This window comes from Girardinichthys multiradiatus, chromosome 2 (genome assembly GCF_021462225.1).
Source record: "Girardinichthys multiradiatus isolate DD_20200921_A chromosome 2, DD_fGirMul_XY1, whole genome shotgun sequence".
NCBI lineage: Eukaryota > Metazoa > Chordata > Actinopteri > Cyprinodontiformes > Goodeidae > Girardinichthys > Girardinichthys multiradiatus.
This window is the reverse complement of record NC_061795.1, coordinates 39,977,795-39,998,320: the sequence shown is the minus strand read 5'-3', so window position 1 is coordinate 39,998,320 and position 20,526 is coordinate 39,977,795. Positions and strand designations below refer to the sequence as shown.

The 20,526-nt window shown below is 38.5% G+C and overlaps 1 protein-coding gene across 7 annotated transcripts in view; it reads left to right on the top strand.

The window, feature by feature from the left end:
- Window positions 1-20,526, top strand: part of hydin (HYDIN axonemal central pair apparatus protein) — a 182,219-nt gene that overhangs the window by 81,417 nt on the left and 80,276 nt on the right. For 4 of the 7 annotated variants that reach the window (XM_047349154.1, XM_047349179.1, XM_047349171.1 and 1 more), the window contains exons 30-42: window positions 5,920-6,047; window positions 13,975-14,129; window positions 14,362-14,489; window positions 14,626-14,739; window positions 15,019-15,099; window positions 15,294-15,398; window positions 15,501-15,740; window positions 18,968-19,085; window positions 19,177-19,302; window positions 19,404-19,574; window positions 19,675-19,848; window positions 19,944-20,128; window positions 20,262-20,336. In XM_047349154.1, coding sequence (XP_047205110.1) covers window positions 5,920-6,047; window positions 13,975-14,129; window positions 14,362-14,489; window positions 14,626-14,739; window positions 15,019-15,099; window positions 15,294-15,398; window positions 15,501-15,740; window positions 18,968-19,085; window positions 19,177-19,302; window positions 19,404-19,574; window positions 19,675-19,848; window positions 19,944-20,128; window positions 20,262-20,336 — 1,800 coding nt within the window. The remainder of the gene's footprint in view (window positions 1-5,919; window positions 6,048-13,974; window positions 14,130-14,361; window positions 14,490-14,625; window positions 14,740-15,018; window positions 15,100-15,293; window positions 15,399-15,500; window positions 15,741-18,967; window positions 19,086-19,176; window positions 19,303-19,403; window positions 19,575-19,674; window positions 19,849-19,943; window positions 20,129-20,261; window positions 20,337-20,526) is intronic. The other 3 variants (XM_047349195.1, XM_047349189.1, XM_047349161.1) reach the window with 2 other exon arrangements.

The following is a 20,526-nucleotide window of genomic DNA, read 5'->3' as shown; positions in this document are numbered from 1 at the left end:
AACGCTCCACCATCATCCCAGTACCCAGGAAACCCACCATCACATGATTAAATGACTACAGATCTGTCACCCTGATGTCTGTGGTCATGAAATCCTTTGAGGGACTGGTGTTGAAGCACGTGAAGGATATCACAGGCCACCTGCTGGACCCCTTGTTGTTTGCCTACCGGGCAAACAGGTCGGCAGGTGATGCAGTAAACTTGGGTCTACACTTCATCCTGCAACACCTCGATCCCCCAGGGATGTAAGCCAGGATCCTGTTTGTGGACTTCAGCTTGGCCTTCATCACCATAAACCCAGACATCCTCCACCAGAAGCTCACCCAGCTCAAAGTCCTGGCCTCCATCTGTCAGTGGATCACCAGCTTCCTGATGGACCGGCAACCACAGGTGAGGCTGGAGAGCATCTTCTCCATCAGCACCAGCACACCCCAGGGGTGTGTTCTCTTTCCACTCCTGTTCTCCCTCTACACAAATGACTGCACCTCAGCGGACCCGTCTGTGAAACTCCTGAAGTTTGCAGATGATACCACTGTTATTGGACTGATCCAGGACAGTGATGAGTCTAGATACAGACAGGAGGTGGATCAACTGGTACGCTGGTGGGGTGAGAACCACCTAGGAACTTAACCCACTCAAGACTATGGAGACGATGGTGGACTTCCAGAGAACACCACCCCCACACGCCCGCCTCACCATCCTCAACAACTCTGTGCCTGCTGTGGACCACTTCCGGTTCCTAGGAACCCCCATTTCTTGAAACCTAAGATGGTCTTCACACATAGATACTGTTCGGAAGAAGGCCCTGCAGAGACTGTACTTCCTGAGGCAACTCAGGAAGTACAACCTTCCATAGGGGCTGTTGGTCATCTTCTACACTGCCATCATTCAGTCTGTCCTGTCTTCGTCCATCTCAGTGTGGTTTGGCTCATCCACAAGTCTGGTTTGTTTGAATGGTTTTGAGCGGGAGGCACGGCACCAGAGACTGTTTTGCCTAGGTCCTTTTTGGATTTGCCTTAGCTAGCCTACTTTTTTCAATAAGATATCTCTTCATTGGGTGTGCCGGAGACATCTATTAGTTATAGTTCATTTTGGAAGGCAGGAAGGTTACCACTACAAAGTACATTAACTGCATGTTTGCATTAATATTAGAAGATTTATGAATAAAATGATGGCCTGAATTTATGTATGCTTGATTTAAATGGTGTTATAGTAATGCTGCCTATTTTTCTACACATAAAAGAAATCAAAATCATAATTATCACATTATAAAACACATAGTTAAAAGTTCAACCTTACCTTTAAATAATTTCCTCAACAAAGCCCCTTGTTCTAGGATTTATTCCTACTTTTATGTACTGATGCTTGTTGACATTGTAAGTAACTGTTGCTGATTCATTCACTTGGCTGAACTGTTCATGTATATTAATGTCATTACCAAACCATATATGTTCCTTTCGGTAATAACATTGAAAGATCAATCACATACAGCTATATTTATTATTTATATACAGTCTAGACATAAACAGTACTCCCCTTCCTGCTGCACACTCAGTTCTTACCTGCCTTTGCAGCTCTTTTATATTATGGCTTTGAACTGTTATTGTGTAGCTGTCTGACATGGACAACACATGGCAAAAAATAAATAAAAATCTAATGAACAGCCAAGAAACAAGTGTTACTTTGAATATTTCACTGAGCATTATAACTGATGGATGGAAACCAAAAAATAAAAGTTAGAAAAATCAGCTTTTCCCCTCAGCTCAGTGGCCTTTAGGCCTTTCCAAGACAGTTTTCCTTGTCCTGACATTACAACTCTGCACGCAGACATGCATGACATCAGGGGATCTAGCCGAGAGGCTGTCACATGATGCCATGAAGCTGTCAGTAGTTCCAAACGACACAGCGAGCCTGGTTTGTTTGAAAGGTTTTGAAGGGGATATATATGGCAACCCAAGTATGTGTATTTTATGTTGGCCGGAATAGAAACAAGATAGACTCAAATGGAGGCCGTCACTTCCAGGGTTAAAATAGAATGGAATAATCTTTTATTTGTCCCTTAGCGGGGAAATTCAAGTGCATCAGCAGCAAAGTGACAGGCAAATAGATAGCACACAGATCTGCAGTACAAGAGCCCAGCAGACCAGCCAGTCAGATACACAGCCCTGTGATCTCACAGTGAGATAGGCCACTATCCACTGTGACAGAAGGAGGTCCACTCCTGACTGCTCCAGCTTGTCCCTCAGGGGTTGTGGATGGATGGTATTAAAAGCACTGGAGTAATTAAAAACATTACTTTAACAGTGCTTACATGCTTCTTCAACTGGTAGGCAAACTGCAAGGATTGAGCTACGATCTCACCAGGGGGTCGGAAATGGTTGAGGACCTCATCTCTGGCTATCCAGCTCAGAGATGAGGTCACAGTCCAGCAGTCTCCTTATAATAAAACCGCCTGAAATCTAGAAAAACACACAAAGTCAACAAGTGCTGTCATGCAGCTATATGTAACTCAATACTGAAGGTTTCAAGCAGTTACTAAGATAACATAATACTTTGTGTAACTAAGTTCTAATTTTTTTTTTTAAATCAGTGATCTTTAATCAGCATAAAGACTAAGGAAAAAGCTCAGTAAATATATCTCTTAGTTTAACAAAATTGAAATTTTACATTTCATTTGTAATCAAACTTTTTTGGTCTTGCTTGTCAGTAGGAACTTTGAGGCTGTTTAGTGTCCACAGGTATCTTCTGAACAAGATTATAAAGTGAATGGAAAATTCCACGCTGATTAAAAAAATTAAGACAAGCAATCAGGCTTTCCAGAAAATTTATCAGACCTTATACTTATAATCAGTATTTCATTTGCAATGCTTTGAAATAATAATATAATACATAATAATATATATATTACTGTATATTGCTGTATTATACAATACAGTGTCGGTTACCCTTTTTACTTGATCATCAGCTCTTATTCTGATGATCTTAGGTGTTTGAGATGCAAGTCTGATAAATGACTATGACCTAGTTAAGAAAGGAGCAACCTAGCTGCAGATCACATGGTAATCTGTGTTCTACAGCCAGCTGTGAATAATTAAAAACAGGAGAACAGACATAGCTGTAACAGTGCTGCTAACTTTAAAACCGACGCACCATAAACTCTTATAAGGTCAATTTGGTATTGCTAACATTGCTTATGGTGGTGAAGGAGATGCCAACATGAACTACATGCAATTTAAATCAGAGTTCTGCATTTGTTCTAAGTATTTAGCACTTTTTGTTTTTTTGCATAAAATGGGACTACCATTCACATGTGTGCTCAGCTAATGATTTGAAGAAAACAAACCTTTAATTCATTCAACTTACCAATGCCTGTACTTCAGAAATACTGAGAGTGAATACGAACGTTCACCGTAACTGCTCCATGTTAGGATCTACAGGTCCTTCTCAAAATATTAGCATATTGTGATAAAGTTCATTATTTTCCATAATGTCATGATGAAAATTTAACATTCATATATTTTAGATTCATTGCACACTAACTGAAATATTTCAGGTCTTTTATTGTCTTAATACGGATGATTTTGGCATACAGCTCATGAAAACCCAAAATTCCTATCTCACAAAATTAGCATATTTCATCCGACCAATAAAAGAAAAGTGTTTTTAATACAAAAAACGTCAACCTTCAAATAATCATGTACAGTTATGCACTCAATACTTGGTCGGGAATCCTTTTGCAGAAATGACTGCTTCAATGTGGCGTGGCATGGAGGCAATCAGCCTGTGGCACTGCTGAGGTCTTATGGAGGCCCAGGATGCTTCGATAGCAGCCTTTAGCTCATCCAGAGTGTTGGGTCTTGAGTCTCTCAACGTTCTCTTCACAATATCCCACAGATTCTCTATGGGGTTCGGGTCAGGAGAGTTGGCAGGCCAATTGAGCACAGTGATACCATGGTCAGTAAACCCTTTACCAGTGGTTTTGGCACTGTGAGCAGGTGCCAGGTCGTGCTGAAAAATGAAATCTTCATCTCCATAAAGCTTTTCAGCAGATGGAAGCATGAAGTGCTCCAAAATCTCCTGATAACTAGCTGCATTGACCCTGCCCTTGATAAAACACAGTGGAACAACACCAGCAGCTGACACGGCACCCCAGACCATCACTGACTGTGGGTACTTGACACTGGACTTCTGGCATTTTGGCATTTCCTTCACACCAGTCTTCCTCCAGACTCTGGCACCTTGATTTCCAAATGACATGCAGAATTTGCTTTCATCCGAAAAAAGTACTTTGGACCACTGAGCAACAGTCCAGTGCTGCTTCTCTGTAGCCCAGGTCAGGCGCTTCTGCCGCTGTTTCTGGTTCAAAAGTGGCTTGACCTGGGGAATGCGGCACCTGTAGCCCATTTCCTGCACACGCCTGTGCACGGTGGCTCTGGATGTTTCTACTCCAGACTCAGTCCACTGCTTCTGCAGGTCCCCCAAGGTCTGGAATCGGCCCTTCTCCACAATCTTCCTCAGGGTCCGGTCACCTCTTCTCGTTGTGCAGCGTTTTCTGCCACACTTTTTCCTTCCCACAGACTTCCCACTGAGGTGCCTTGATACAGCACTCTGGGAACAGCCTATTCGTTCAGAAATTTCTTTCTGTGTCTTACCCTCTTGCTTGAGGGTGTCAATAGTGGCCTTCTGGACAGCAGTCAGGTCGGCAGTCTTACCCATGATTGGGGTTTTGAGTGATGAACCAGGCTGGGAGTTTTAAAGGCCTCAGGAATCTTTTGCAGGTGTTTAGAGTTAACTCGTTGATTCAGATGATTAGGTTCATAGCTCGTTTAGAGACCCTTTTAATGATATGCTAATTTTGTGAGATAGGAATTTTGGGTTTTCATGAGCTGTATGCCAAAATCATCCGTATTAAGACAATAAAAGACCTGAAATATTTCAGTTAGTGTGCAATGAATCTAAAATATTTGACTGTTAAATTTTCATCATGACATTATGGAAAATAATGAACTTTATCACAATATGCTAATATTTTGAGAAGGACCTGTATTTGCTACATGACCTATGTGACTACAGTGTTCTGCTAGTTCCATGGAAGTTAATGGGACTGTCATAACATTCGTTAAATGGCTCTGAGAAAGACCAAGACGTAGAGAATTATAATGATCCAGCCATGAAGTAATAAAAGCCTGAATTACTAGTTCTGCCATTTATTTATATTCTTTTCAAGATTAAAGCATTAAAGGCAACAAATGAACAGAAATAAAAAACAGACAAAAACCAAACTGATGCACAGAACAGACCTAAACAAACACTGCCCACTATTTACTCACAATCAGAATAAGTTCACAATGAGATGATCACACCGATAGGTTACACAATGTTTAACATCAAAACAGCTGCTTTTAAATCCAGTTCTGGTTTTTCACATGGGGTTTGACATGTGGAGTGAGACGGTCCAGCTTCAGTGCTTGTGGAATGATTATGAAAATAATGTCAGTTTTGTCACTTTCTGGAAGTCCTTTGTCGTTGATGTTGTATCTATACGGCAGACAGAGGGTTGAGTCATTACTGTAAAAAGGAAATAAATATTTTACTTTCTGATTATGTTTCTGCGTGATGGCACATACGACAAAAAAATGACAGGACCCAAAATAGATCGATGTGGTACATTGTAAGAGAAAGGAGCAGTGAATGAAAAAGATTAGCCTCATAAATACAGGATGTGACTTATTTTAGGGATATGTCACTAAATAATACAAACACTTGAGAGCTCCTATTAAAATGCACAGTTTGAGAAAACTTTAATGTATATGCACAAACCTTTGATCAGCTGTGATTGGTGATCAGCTGGAATATGCAACTGTGTTTACTTACCACTTTATCTTGCTCTGGTGTTTTCTTTTTCACCTGCTTTCTGTAGTATGAAGAGTTGATCCACCTGGAAGTTGAGAGGTTGCTGGTCATAGAGAACGCTCTCCGTGTGCCTGATAGGATGCTGGAGCTTAGTGACCAACCTAGTTCTTTATCACAGTGGCAGAATCTCAGCAAGTAAGTTCGAACAAAAAAAATCTCTGGTTTTACAGATGATCTTGACCTGAAATCTGACTTAAATCGTTTACTTTTGTTTATGAATGTCATCACTCATAAATAGTTAAATTAAAGCAATTTGAGTTTGGCGTGAAACATTTGATTATTTGTTTATTTTAGTGTCTTACAAAAATATTGATATGCTTTGAACCTTCTTAAATTGTTTCATATTACAAACACATTGTCATGTTATTAGTTTTTATGTGACTGACAAAGTTGTGCATGCTCATTAAACGTCAGGAAGTTGATACATGTTATTTTAAATCCTAAATACATTTCTGGAAAAGTGTGGTGTGCATTTGCATTCAGCACCCAAACCCAACCAATCTCAAATGGGTATTGTCCCCATTGTGTGTTATGGCTGACTTGCTGTGTTTGTTCCACACATAGGGCCTGATCTTCAGAGATTCCAAATAACAAGGGCTAAATTGCTTGTGCAAAAAATAGTTTCCACATGCAATGGGTGGGCGTGTTGTGGGTGATCTACAAAGATTGTGTGTGCAACGGATAACAGGTGCAGAAAACTTTTGGACCGCTCTATTTAAATTAGAATTTTGCGTGTGCTGCTGTCATCATGGACAGTTTAGGATAGCAGAGTGGCCGTATAAAAAAGAAAGATTCAAAGCAATGGAGTTGGATGGAATATTAACAATAATAATAATTAGAAATATTATAATGCATTTTTAAAAATATTTGAAAAGATGAAAATACAAAAATTAAATATCAATCATAAAACCTGGAAAGGATTACTTCCATAACCCCGCTCCCCCCACCCCGAACCCACCAGGGGCCCGTGAAAGCTGATGGCTTTCATTCTATGACAAGCAGATTGTTGAAATCGAGGGAAATGACTTGCCTGATCCAGTGCAAACCAAGGTAGGCCCATAACATGTTTATTTAAATCAACATAAATGTGCTTTATACAGTGTTGTAAATATGAATCTGAGAATATTATTTAATATTAATATTTTATCAAATAATATTTTGGTCTGTTAAGGGTTGTCCTGTGAATACCAGCCCATTAAGGCGATGGTATTAGGACAGAATAGAAAGGGGTGAGACAAGCTCTGGCATTATTGAACAGCATAAACTCTGCACATATATGGAATGAATTCACACAATTTCTTAAAATACAAGAATTTATTAACAAAAATAAGTCAACTCCAAGTCAAACATATTTCAATCAACAAACTCTTTACTATGCTAAAACAATCCAAATAAACTACCAAGCAGAATTAAAGAATAACGAAGACTAATGGACTATGTACAATATAAACAAGTTGATTAAAGATGGTTGGAAATCATGACCAAAAAGAGTGATGCAACATTACCATGCAATGTTTATGTTTGAGAACCAAGGATTATCTTGAAGAATCTGGAAGTGAAGTTAAGTTAGTCTAGAACTAACTTAGGAAATAATCAGCAAACGTTTAGACAACCCTTCACAATGCAAGATCAGGTAAAATACTATTTTAATAAAATAATGTTTTAAAGAATGATTTGCTGAATAAAACTAACCTTCTGGATGACTAATTCTCAACGGTGTCTAATTAACTGCCTTTATTTATTGAAATAATATTTGAAGAAATATTATTGAGTATTTTGGAACAGAGCCAAATCTTTCTGGAGAAATGGGGCTTAATGGTGTTTACTTAGTTATCAACTCTAGTAAATGATGTTTAGGGACTATTATTCACTAGCTTGAAAACCAACAACCTTTCTGTTGACTAGCCTTAATGCTAGCACACACGTGTTCTTACCGTTAGCAGTTAAGCTAGCAAGAAGCGGATAACTTAGCACCAGAATCAAAACATACCTTTAAAATACCAGGGTTAATAAAAGGGTTAAAATGCATAAGCGCGGACGGCGCGTTATGAGCGATCTTCTGTTTAAAATCACCCTTTAAATAAAGTTTATCTTAACTTTAAAAACATACAAAGAACACAGAACCGGCGCGTGCCGTAGCTAGCCTACTAGCTCTAAAGATAGCCAGGTTCCACAAAACAAAACTTCATAACATGAAAACGTTTAGATCATTTCATCCTAAACCTATCTGTTAATCTGCCAAAACCTAACCTCTGACCATGTTGAGGGAATGTTGTCCAAGGGGTGAAGTTTGAAGAAGGTATCCAGTCAACAAGCGGTTAGCTCGGTAGCTAACCTCTGCGTTCGCTCTTCGCTCCGGAGAACTGGCGGCTCGTTCGGTTCGTCAACCAGCTGTTCGTTACCGTAACACGGTGATGCGGGCCATAGTCCTTCCTTCAGACTCGGCTTGTAGAAACAGCTTCTCCACCGGGGTCTCTCCTCGACAGTTTTGCTTCTGTGGGGCCTCGAAGAGACAATGTAAGCAACTCTTACACCTTAATTTCCCTGTTCATGAATGAAAATACCGGATACACAGACAATATTTCATTCTACTTTACTTTGCATATGATCGATGATCGTATGGCTTTGGATCCAGTTGAATTTATGTCTTTTTTCCAGCAAAAGACATCAGCGCGCTTGGCCTCTCCAATCCGGTCCCTCTGGAAGGCCGCGTGGAAGAGAGCGATATGAGGGAAGGGTGGGGGTCTTATACGGGCAGTGGCATCACTGTTACGTACTCTGCTACCCCCCTTCCCCCTTCGGAGTTGTGCTTTTATTTGGGTAATGGCGCCACAGGAAGTCCGCAGTTATCCCCTTTTCTGGCTGTACCGGAAGAAGGTTAATGCACTTTATTTTGAAAAGTTCCAGGAATGTCCGTACCAGAGTTTTAGTTGAAACCCATGGCTGTGGTCCCAAAAAGAGCCTGTGAAGGAACATTAAGGAAGAAAAACAAATAAATATCTTTCAGCAGTGCGCACTTTCAGAAGTGCCCAGCACATTTTTTTATTCAATGTTCCCTTCAATGTTGATGTTGTTTACTGCTTATATTCAGATTTGTTTGTTTAGAAACATGCCACAACATTTAGGTTTAGTCAAGGTGTTTTTCATTTTGGTTTAATTGCATAAAGATTGTCTGCTGTCCCACTGGAAATGGGACTATAACTATAATATGCGCCATCCAGACATAAAGGTGTCATCCCAAAAAGTGATGCTGCAGCTCCAAAATGGCATTGGTGAATAGATGATATCTCTACTATTTTTATTTCTGACAGTCAAAAAATGCTGACATGTGCACAGAAGGTTCTCTTTCTCTGTTGTCTGTCTTTGTACCTTTGCCTCCTTCTTGCCACAATCACCGCAGACATTGTTGGGTGCCAGTTTGGACCTTTCTCTCAAACATTTTAAATATCGACACAGAAACAGCAACCACAATCTGTTTGAGGTTATAAAAATTGCTTTGTGGGTGGTTCGTAATTATAATTGCATATCCTCCTCCTTTTAACATTGCTTTTTTTCTTGCCAATACTCCATAGAGGCCAGATTAGTAAAGTCCATTACTAATACTTACCTTTTCTCACTGGCACTGTGGATCTCTGCAGCTCCTAGAGTAATCATTGACCGTCATATCTTTACATTGAGAATAAATTACAAACAGGTGGACTCTGTTTACAGATTACATCTCTTCTGAAGGCAATTGATTACATTAGATGTTATTAGACATGTCAAAGTAAAGGTGGCTGAATGGATATGCATGCTACACTCTTTAAATTATTATTTGTTGCACTGTTTGAAAAACATGCATTCTTTTCCTTCCGCTTCAGTTATACAAAGCTTTATGTTTATTGTCATCCCGCACAACTATGGAGGGTAAAAAGGGACAAAATTAATTAAATAAGTATATCATGAAATAAATAAATAAATGTGAATGTCCAATGACAGATTAATGTCCTATTAAATAATTAAACGTATAATTTATTTATTTAAAACATCATTGTATAATTAAATATACTATTAAATTATGAAATGCACAATTAAAGCCCGCCCATTGAGTTTGATGGGTCAAGTTGACAGAATAAATAATTTCATGACACCACTTAGGGCTGGGCGATGTGGACCAAAAATAGTATCTGTATATTATTAAGCTGAAGGGCGATATACGATATATATCTTGATATTTTTTCTTTCAATTCAATTCAGTTTTATTTATTTAGCACCAATTAACAACACATGTCGTCTCAAGGCACTTCACAAAGTCAATTCAATCGAATCATACAGATTTCAAGTCAAGTACATACATTCCAATTAATCCTAGCCATTGAACAGTGCAGTCAGATTCAGTTATTTATTCAAATTGGTTAAAAAGTTTTTCTGTCTAAGGAAACCCAGCAGATTGCATCTAGTCAGTGACTTGCAGCATTCACTCCTCCTGGATGAGCTTGTAGAGACAGTGGACAGTCACTGGTGTTGACTTTGCAGCAATCCCTCATACTGAGCATGCATGTAGCGACAGTGGAGAGGAAAAACTCCCTTTTAACAGGAAGAAACCTCCTGCAGAACCAGAACCAGGTTCAGAGTGAGCGGCCTTCTGCCACAACCGACTGGGGGTTTGAGAGAACAGAGCAGAGACACAAAAAGAACAAAGAACAAAGAAGCACTGAGCCAGAAGGGGTTTCTATGGGAAGGAAAAGAAAAAATGTTAGAGGATGTAGCTCCTTTAGTGGCTTTATCTAGGAAGAAAAAACAGATAAACTATGAATAAGTTTTAAAGTTTGAAGTATAAAAGAGAGCACATACAGTCCCAGTAAAAGCCCAGTCAGTAGCTATCTCTAGGAGAATAATAGGGTTAAACATTGAAAAACAGGGCCAAGCATATCATTGGTAGAAGGTTAACTTGGACAATGGCCCCTTCCAGGAAGGTGTCACAGGTAGATACAGAGTCAGGCAAATAATGCAAAATTGGAGAGTAGTTTGAGAATGCAGAGAGACTAAAAGTGGTCATTATGTCCTCCAGCAGCCTAAGCCTATAGCAGCATAACTACAGAGATAGCTCAGGATAACGTAAGCCACTCTAACTATAAGCTTTATCAAAAAGGAAAGTTTTAAGCCTAGCCTTAAAAGTAAACAGGGTGTCTGCCTCATGGACTAAAACTGGGAGCTGGTTCCACAGGAGAGGAGCCTGATAAGTAAAGGATCTGCCTCCCATTCTACTTCTAGAGACTCTAGGAACCACCAGTAAACCTGCAGTCTGAGAACGAAGTGCTCTGTTAGGAACATATGGAACAATCAGATCTCTGATGTATGATGGAGCTAGATCATTAAGGGCTTTATATGTGAGGAGGAGAATTTTAAATTATATTCTAAATTTAACAGGGAGCCAATGAAGGGAAGCTAAAATAGGAGAAATATGATCTCTCTTTTTAATTTTCAACATAACTCTTGCTGCAGCATTTTGGATCAGCTGAAGGCTTCTAACTGCATTTTGTGGACATCCTGATAGTAAAGAATTACAATAGTCCAGCCTTGAAGTAACAAATGCATGGACTAGTTTTTAAGCGTCACTCCTGGATAGGATATTTCTAATTTTGGCAATGTTCCGGAGATGAAAGAAGGAAATCCTAGAAACCTGTTTAATATGGGATTCAAATGACATGTCCTGGTCAAAAATAACACCAAGGTTTTTTACTTTATTATCAGTGGTCAATTTAATGCCATCCAGGTTAAGTGATTGACTAAGCAGTTTCTTTTTTAAAGACTCCAATCCAAAGACGACAACTTCTGTCTTGTCTGAATTTAGAAGAAGAATATTTAAAGTCATCCAAGTTTTTATGTCTTCAAGACATGCTTGTAGTCTATCTAACTGGTTGGGTTCATCAGGATTCATGGATAAGTAAAGTTGAGTATCATCAGCATAACAGTGAAAATGTATCCCATGCTGCCTGATAATTTTACCAATTGGAAGCATATATATAGTGAAGAGAACTGGCCCAAGTACTGAACCCTGTGGTACTCCACAATTAACCCTGGAGTTTAAAGATGATTTATCATTTACATGAACAAACTGGAATATGTCAGACAGATAAGATTTAAACCAGCCTAGCGCTGTTCCCTTGATCCCTACAGCATATTTCAGCTTTTCTTAGAGAATATTGTGATCGACTCTATCAAATGCAACACTGAGATCTAACAGAACCAGTACCGACACAAGTCCATTATCTGAGGCCATAAGAATATCATTGGTGACTTTCAGCAGAGCTGTTTCAGTACTATGATGAGCTCTGAAGCCTGACTGAAACTCTTCAAACAGGTCATTGCTGTGTAAATGCTCACACATTTGATTAGCAACTATTTTCTCAAACTTTTTAGATAAGAATGGAAGATTGGATATAGGTCTGTAATTTATTAAGTCATCTCGATCAAGTGAACGTTTCTTAAGTAAAAGTTTAATCACAGGTACCTTAAAAGACTGTGGTACATATCCATTTACTAAGGGTAGATTAATCATATCTAAAATGGGGCTGGTAATCAGAGGGAACACTTCCTTAAATAATTTGGTTGGGATTTGGTCTAACATACAAGTTGAAGGTTTAGATGAAGGGAATATTTCCACAGGATCAAAAGTCCAAACACAGATCAGGTTCTACAGTTACTTCCAATGTTGTCCGGCTTACTGAGGATGAAGTAATCATCTTTGGGAGTATGCCAATGATTTTGTTTTTCATAGAATCAATTTTATTTTGGAAGAATCGCATAAAGTCATGACTGCTGAGAGCTAAGGGAATGGATGGCTCAACAGAGCTATGACTCTGTGTAAGCTTAGCAACTGTACTAAAGAGAAATCTAGGATTATTCTTCTTCTCTTCTATTAATGATGAGAAATAAGCTGTTCTGGCTTGGCAAAGTGTCTTTTTATACAACAGTAGGCTATTTTCCCAGATTAAGTAGGATTCCTCTAGGTGTGTAGAGCGCCATTTTCTCCCCAATTTTATAACATTATGCTTTAAAGTACGCAGCTCTGAATTAAACCAAGGAGCCAGCCTCCTTTGAGCAAAGCCAACTGAGTCTAAGATAGCATTAAAGGCTATATTTAGCTTTAAACACTTTCAGTGTCAACATGAATGTTAAAATCCCCCACATCCAAAGTGGGGTGGATGCCTTCTGTCCAGATCGGACCAGGTTTTCCCCAAAATGTTCGGCAATTATCAATGTAGCCCACATCATCACATCACATCGCGCCACTTCTGACAGTTTCTCCCATGAGGCACAGCACAGGTTAGTGAGTTTTGTAACATAATTTGTTTTGGGGCAGGAGGCTAGGAAGGCTTCACAGTCTGAGCTGCAGCACACAGTTTCACACACTCTACATACTCTTTATGGCGTTTGTGTAAATGGTGAAAAAGATTGTAGTGCTCGAACATTTTGTTGGGACTTTTTTTCAGCATTGTCTACAAAACACATCTTTCTGTTGTACATGTGACATTTTGAATCTGAACCATCTCCAAATAACTGAGCCGTTGGTTTTCAGAGTGAAATAGTTACAGAGTGAAATAAGTATTTTTAAATGAATTTATAAAAAAAAACATTTATATTAAATTATTTATTGTCATCATTTAAAATGTATATTAAATTATTTAATGGGACATTTAATTATTTAATTGTGCATTTCATAATTTAATGGTATATTTAATTATTTAATGATGTATTAAATTAATAAAACAAATTAAATTATTTAATGGGGCATTTAATAGTACATTTATTTATTTCATGTGACATTCACATTTATTCATTTCATGATAGATTTATTTATTTAATTTTGTCCCCTTTAACCCTCCATACAAAACACTTTAGGGACAAAATGTGAAACATTTCATAGGATACAGCAGAGCAATGGATATATTTATGAAAGTAAAAAATGTAGGAAATACATTTTATCTTCAAATATGATTCAGAAGACATGGAAACTTTAAAGGCAAAAGTATAAAACCCACTGCAGAAACAAATCTTAGTCGTTACCAAAACTATATAGGCTTTTGTCTCTTCGCAGGGTCAAGCTTCCAGAGTATGTGCTGGATTTTGGCTTAGTGATTCCAGGCAAAGTCTACAGTCAGATGGTGAACATCATTAATAATGGATCAATACCTGTGTCCTTCTATGCCCACTGCAAACATCTAACAGGCACAGGTAACACCAATACAATTGTAATCTCTGTCTTCATTATATTTATATCTAATGTTTCGGTTATGATGATGATTTTTGTTTTTTACAAAATGTAGCCTTATGAGGGATCCCATGTTTATTTTGAATCATATAGCCATTTGAACAACTAGTTCTTACTAACAAAAGAACAATGAGACCTGGAATGGATTGTAAAATCAGCAACGGTGTAAGTAAATTTGGACATTATCTTCCACAGGTTTTACCACAGAATTTGAAAGTGTGCAGAACCTTCCTTGTGGGGAAACCCAGACTTTTACAATTGAATTTGATTTTCACTCTCCCAACGGAAAGACGGGGCAGACGAGCATCATTCTGCCGATACAGGTGCTCACAAACACGTTACTCCATGCTCACAAAATCCCAATTTTTGTGATTGAATTTAAAGATTTTTATTCTGTCTACTCATTCTCCCACCAATTAACAGATTTATAATATAAGATATTTTTTGTTGTTTTTTAAGCTCACAGATGGACCAGTGGTGCAGGTTAAGCTATGTGCAGTCATAACCATGCCAACACTCACCGTCTCAAAAGACATGCTGCTGTTTGACACAGTGCAGTGTGGCATGTGTCAGGTAAAACAATATTAACTCATCAAATTACTTTTGGCGTCCTGAAAGGAAACATGTATGATGTACAGTGCCTTGCTAGAGTTTTCATACATAATACCTTAGTTATATATCCTCAGAAGCACATGAGCCGTGGCTGCCAGCTATTTAACTGGTAACAATCCCCAGCTGCTTCAGCGTGAGGGTCCCACTTTACTTTAAGCAAAGACAGTTAGTTATTATAAGTGGACTTCACACACTTTTTTGCAAAGCTTGCTGTTCATGTTTAATAATGTTGTTGCACAGATTCAAACGATACAGCTGCAAAACTGTGAATCAGTGCCGTGTCAGTGGAGCATGGCTGAAGAGGTGAAACCTCTCAAAAAGGTATGAATGTTTCATTTTATTTATTTATTTTTTTTAAATGTTCCTACTAATGTTGTAACATAATATCAAACAGTAATAATTCCCTAGAGTTGGTTTATGAAAAGGTGCTTTAGTGTTTGAAATATTGCATGATACTTTTCCTTGTATGACAGGACTGGTTCTTGCCACTTTATGAACGTAAAATATTCTTACAGCAGCAGCGGCTGATTCCTGCGGTATTCCAGATGATTCCCTGCTCTGGTGTGATGTTCCCTGGAGAACGTGTGAACGTCCACATCAAGTTCTGCCCTGTGGAGGGGGTAGAGATTTTAATAATATTAGAACGTTCTTTTTTGAGTGGATCTAAAACTCTTGTAACGGAACTGAAATAGTGATGTTTAAAAACTCTTTCTGTTTTCCAGTGTTCATACAGCAGACGGCTGGTGATCCATGTTTCTGACAGCACTCAGCAGGTCTTCATTACAGCTCGGGGTCAGGCTGAAGAAGCACGGCTCGAGTTCTGTCCGTCTGTCCTGGAGCTTGGGCCCTGTCTTCCTTTTAGCTCAGAGTCTAAAGCTGAGGTCACAGTGAAAAACCACTCCTCCTTCCCCATTGAGTTTTACTCCCTGGAGTTTGATAAACAGTACCTCAAGGAAGAAGAGGTAGCTATGTTTTAAAATTTGGAGACAATGTCTCCAAGCGTATCTGTTGAAAGAAAGTTATTTTATTATTTACCGTTCTCCCCACATCTACTTAACATATGTAATGAATTTGACATTTGTTGCTAAAGTGTTTCACTTTCTAAAATTAAACAAGCTAAAAACTGATAGTTCTTTATGCTTTGCAGGTCTTTCAGAGTTATTCATTGACAGCTGACATTGTCAGAAATAGCATCTATTGCATGAAATACAGAACTCCGTACTGCAGAAAAACAACCATACATCATACTGCCACCTACGTATTTCATAGTTGAGATGGTTATAACAGGCTTAGAAGCTTCCCCTTTTTCCTTCAAGCATAATGATTGTCCTTATAATCAAAAGTTTCAATTTTAGTTCCTTTAGAACCCACCACATGTACCCAAACATTAAGGTCTTTGTACCTCCGTGCATTTGCAAACTTAATGTGGTTTTTTATGTTTGTTTTTGGAGAAATTGATTCTTCCTTGCGGAATGGCCACACAGGTGTTGGCACAACAATTATTTTACAGTGTATAATGCAACCCTAACTAACCTAAAACAGGATGTTTAGTCTGATTTGGTCCAAGACCATCAAAAAAAGATTACATCTTGTTATTCAATAAATGTAAACATCTGGTTTTAACTATTTATATTATCATCCTGTACAGGAACAAAAGAGGAGCAAAAAGGCGGTTATAAAACAAACAAACAAAAAAAATAAAAAGACACATTTCTGATTCACACTATTATACAGGTCCACATCAACATTTGATTCTAAGCTTTTATAATGCCCTTTAAATTCGTTTAGGACAAGAGATGAGCTGCTCTTAATATACAGGTCCTTCTCAAAATATTAGCATATTGTGATAAAGTTGATTATTTTCCATAATGTAATGATGAAAATTTAACATTCATATATTTTAGATTCATTGCACACTAACTGAAATATTTCAGGTCTTTTATTGTCTTAATACGGATGATTTTGGCATACAGCTCATGAAAACCCAAAATTCCTATCTCACAAAATTAGCATATCATTAAAAGGGTCTCTAAACGAGCTATGAACCTAATCATCTGAATCAACGAGTTAACTCTAAACACCTGCAAAAGATTCCTGAGGCTTTTAAAACTCCCAGCCTGGTTCATCACTCAAAACCCCAATCATGGGTAAGACTGCCGACCTGACTGCTGTCCAGAAGGCCACTATTGACACCCTCAAGCAAGAGGGTAAGACACAGAAAGAAATTTCTGAACGAATAGGCTGTTCCCAGAGTGCTGTATCAAGGCACCTCAGTGGGAAGTCTGTGGGAAGGAAAAAGTGTGGCAGAAAACGCTGCACAACGAGAAGAGGTGACCGGACCCTGAGGAAGATTGTGGAGAAGGGCCGATTCCAGACCTTGGGGGACCTGCGGAAGCAGTGGACTGAGTCTGGAGTAGAAACATCCAGAGCCACCGTGCACAGGCGTGTGCAGGAAATGGGCTACAGGTGCCGCATTCCCCAGGTCAAGCCACTTTTGAATCAGAAACAGCGGCAGAAGCGCCTGACCTGGGCTACAGAGAAGCAGCACTGGACTGTTGCTCAGTGGTCCAAAGTACTTTTTTTGGATGAGAGCAAATTCTGCATGTCATTCGGAAATCAAGGTGCCAGAGTCTGGAGGAAGACTGGGGAGAAGGAAATGCCAAAATGCCAGAAGTCCAGTGTCAAGTACCCACAGTCAGTGATGGTCTGGGGTGCCGTGTCAGCTGCCGGTGTTGGTCCACTGTGTTTTATCAAGGGCAGGGTCAATGCAGCTAGCTATCAGGAGATTTTGGAGCACTTCATGCTTCCATCTGCTGAAAAGCTTTATGGAGATAAAGATTTCATTTTTCAGCACGACCTGGCACCTGCTCACAGTGCCAAAACCACTGGTAAATGGTTTACTGACCATGGTATCACTGTGCTCAATTGGCCTGCCAACTCTCCTGACCTGAACCCCATAGAGAATCTGTGGGATATTGTGAAGAGAACGTTGAGAGACTCAAGACCCAACACTCTGGATGAGCTAAAGGCCGCCATCGAAGCATCCTGGGCCTCCATAAGACCTCAGCAGTGCCACAGGCTGATTGCCTCCATGCCACGCCGCATTGAAGCAGTCATTTCTGCCAAAGGATTCCCAACCAAGTATTGAGTGCATAACTGTACATGATTATTTGAAGGTTGACATTTTTTGTTTTAAAAACACTTTTCTTTTATTGGTCGGATGAAATATGCTAATTTTGTGAGATAGGAATTTTGGGTTTTCATGAGCTGTATGCCAAAATCAACCGTATTAAGACAATAAAAGACCTGAAATATTTCAGTTAGTGTGCAATGAATCTAAAATATATGAATGTTAAATTTTCATCATGACATTATGGAAAATAATCAACTTTATCACAATATGCTAATATTTTGAGAAGGACCTGTATTTCCTTTGCAAATTTTGTGTTTTTGTAATTATACATGACTCTTTTCCCAGTTTTTTACGTTCAGATTTTGAAAACCAAAAGAGAGAAGGAGGACTGAGAGGTCCTCTCTCTGGTGAGAGAAAAAAAAAAAAACTTTTATTTAAGTTTAATTAAATAAAAATCTAGTTATGGGATCTATAAATGGATAAATCAGTGGAGGCACAAAAAAACACAAGTTGAAAAAGAAAAGGATGGAACAGATGAATAATAAGTGCCTAAGACAGTTAACCCAAAATTATTCATACCTCTGACAGGTTTAGGTTTAAAGTATTTTTTTAGATTTATCAACATTCTTCTTTTGACTGCAAGTAATATTTTGAAGACAGAGTTCTGATGTCAATCTGATTAAGACTCTGGATTCACTGATTGTTGAGAGCAGTGTAAATCATTTTCGTCATGACATTTTTGAAAATTAATGTTAGAAAAAACAAAATTGAAACTCTATTTACATTGTTTCATTATTTATTTAAGAGATGACTGTCTTATTTCCTATCAGAAACAAATTTCTTGATTGAATAAAACCAATTTCATATCTAAATCTGCCAGGGGTATGAATAATGTTGCTTTTAACTGTATGCTTAAGTAGCAAAACAAATTGGAACCTAAACTGAAATAAGAAGTAAAAAAACTAGAAATAAAACAAAAAATAACTAAATGAATAATTCTAAATCATAATCGTTTTTATTGTTAAGGTATTTTTTCTTGTTTTCTTTTCCTTTCAGATCCTGCGGCTTATAGCTGAATATGATGAGAACAACATGCTCCTGCTTCCCCCAAGGGTCCCTGGAGAAGGTTTTCCTGCGGAGCTGCTGGAATATTGCTCTCAGTTGAAAGATGATGGTAACTTGACTAAAACATTAATACTTACTGAATTTGTTTCACCCATGTCTGTTTTATTTCTAGCAAAATTTAAATTTTTGCTTGTCTACAGTGCTGAATGTAGGCATGGTGGAAGATGAATCAAAGAAAGATGGCACAGTAAAGGATGAGGAGAAATCAAAACCAAATGATGGCGCAGTTGAGATGAGCTTCTTTAATGTGAAACCAGGGCAATTTTGTATGTACTATATCAGCAGCAGAACAGCTATACAACACAGCTTAATAAAAATGATGTCTCATTTACTATAAAGTTATTATTGTCTCTCTTCTCTGCTTTAGTTTTTTCACAGTTGACCAGAGAAGGAATCATTGGTAGTGTCAAACAGCTAGACATGACACCTGCCTCCAGAGCGATCGCCCGCCACATGGAATTGAACCTTTCACCTGAGGGACTGACAGCACAGAACCACCGAGGAATTGCTATCATTGTATATGGAGCCCCACTAACAGGTAAAATACAAACCTTTACCTAATCTGTCAAAGTAAAACTGATTTAACTATAAACAGTACCAAATTGTATACTTGTTCTTTATCTTACATTGTTTTTCAGATAAAAGCAGCATGGCAGCAGCTCTGGCATGTTACTATGGAGCAGCGTGCTTGAGTATTGATGCTGTGGTCACTGATGCCATTCAGAATGGCACTTCTCCAGCTAGCCAATCTGCAAGGCAACTTTATCATGCTGCAGTGGCTGATTATGAACAAAAAAAGGCTGCAGAAGCTGGTAAGCCTAATATTCCATTCATTAAGCAGTTTATATAGGAGATTTAATTCAGCTCATCACCAAAAAACAAGAAAACCTTTGACATTCTCCTCTAGCCAAGGCCATTGAGGAAAAAACTCAGTCAAAACCTGCAGCACCTCCTGAAAGCTCAGATCCTGATTTAATTCCAGCTTTCCTTAATACTGTGGATGTTCCTGCTGACCAGAGCGAGAACTGCTGCAATAACAATCCTTCTACAGCTCACCAGACGTCAGAAAACACGGCAAAAGATTTTTGTGTGGTACATATAGTCAAGTTTTTCTACTCATCTCCTTCATGTAACACTTATTCATGATATTGCAGATTCTTTGGGACATATGTTAAATCATACATAATCTAAATGTTGATAATAATTTGTTGGGATTTGGTTACAGGGAAGAAATGCAACGACAATCAGTTTTTTCCCACCTGAACATCTTCTTGTTGAAATCCTTATAGAACGATTTCAGGTACAGTAAAATGTATTAAGCAATACACTCAAAGACCTAATAGATGGTACCATAAATATTAAATTATTATTATATCAGACAATGCCATCTGTGACTTAAAACATAATTAAAATGACACTATCAAGCAGACAGTTACTGGTTAGAAAATGCATGGACATTGTCTGAAAACCTGGTCTACCTGATGGTTTAG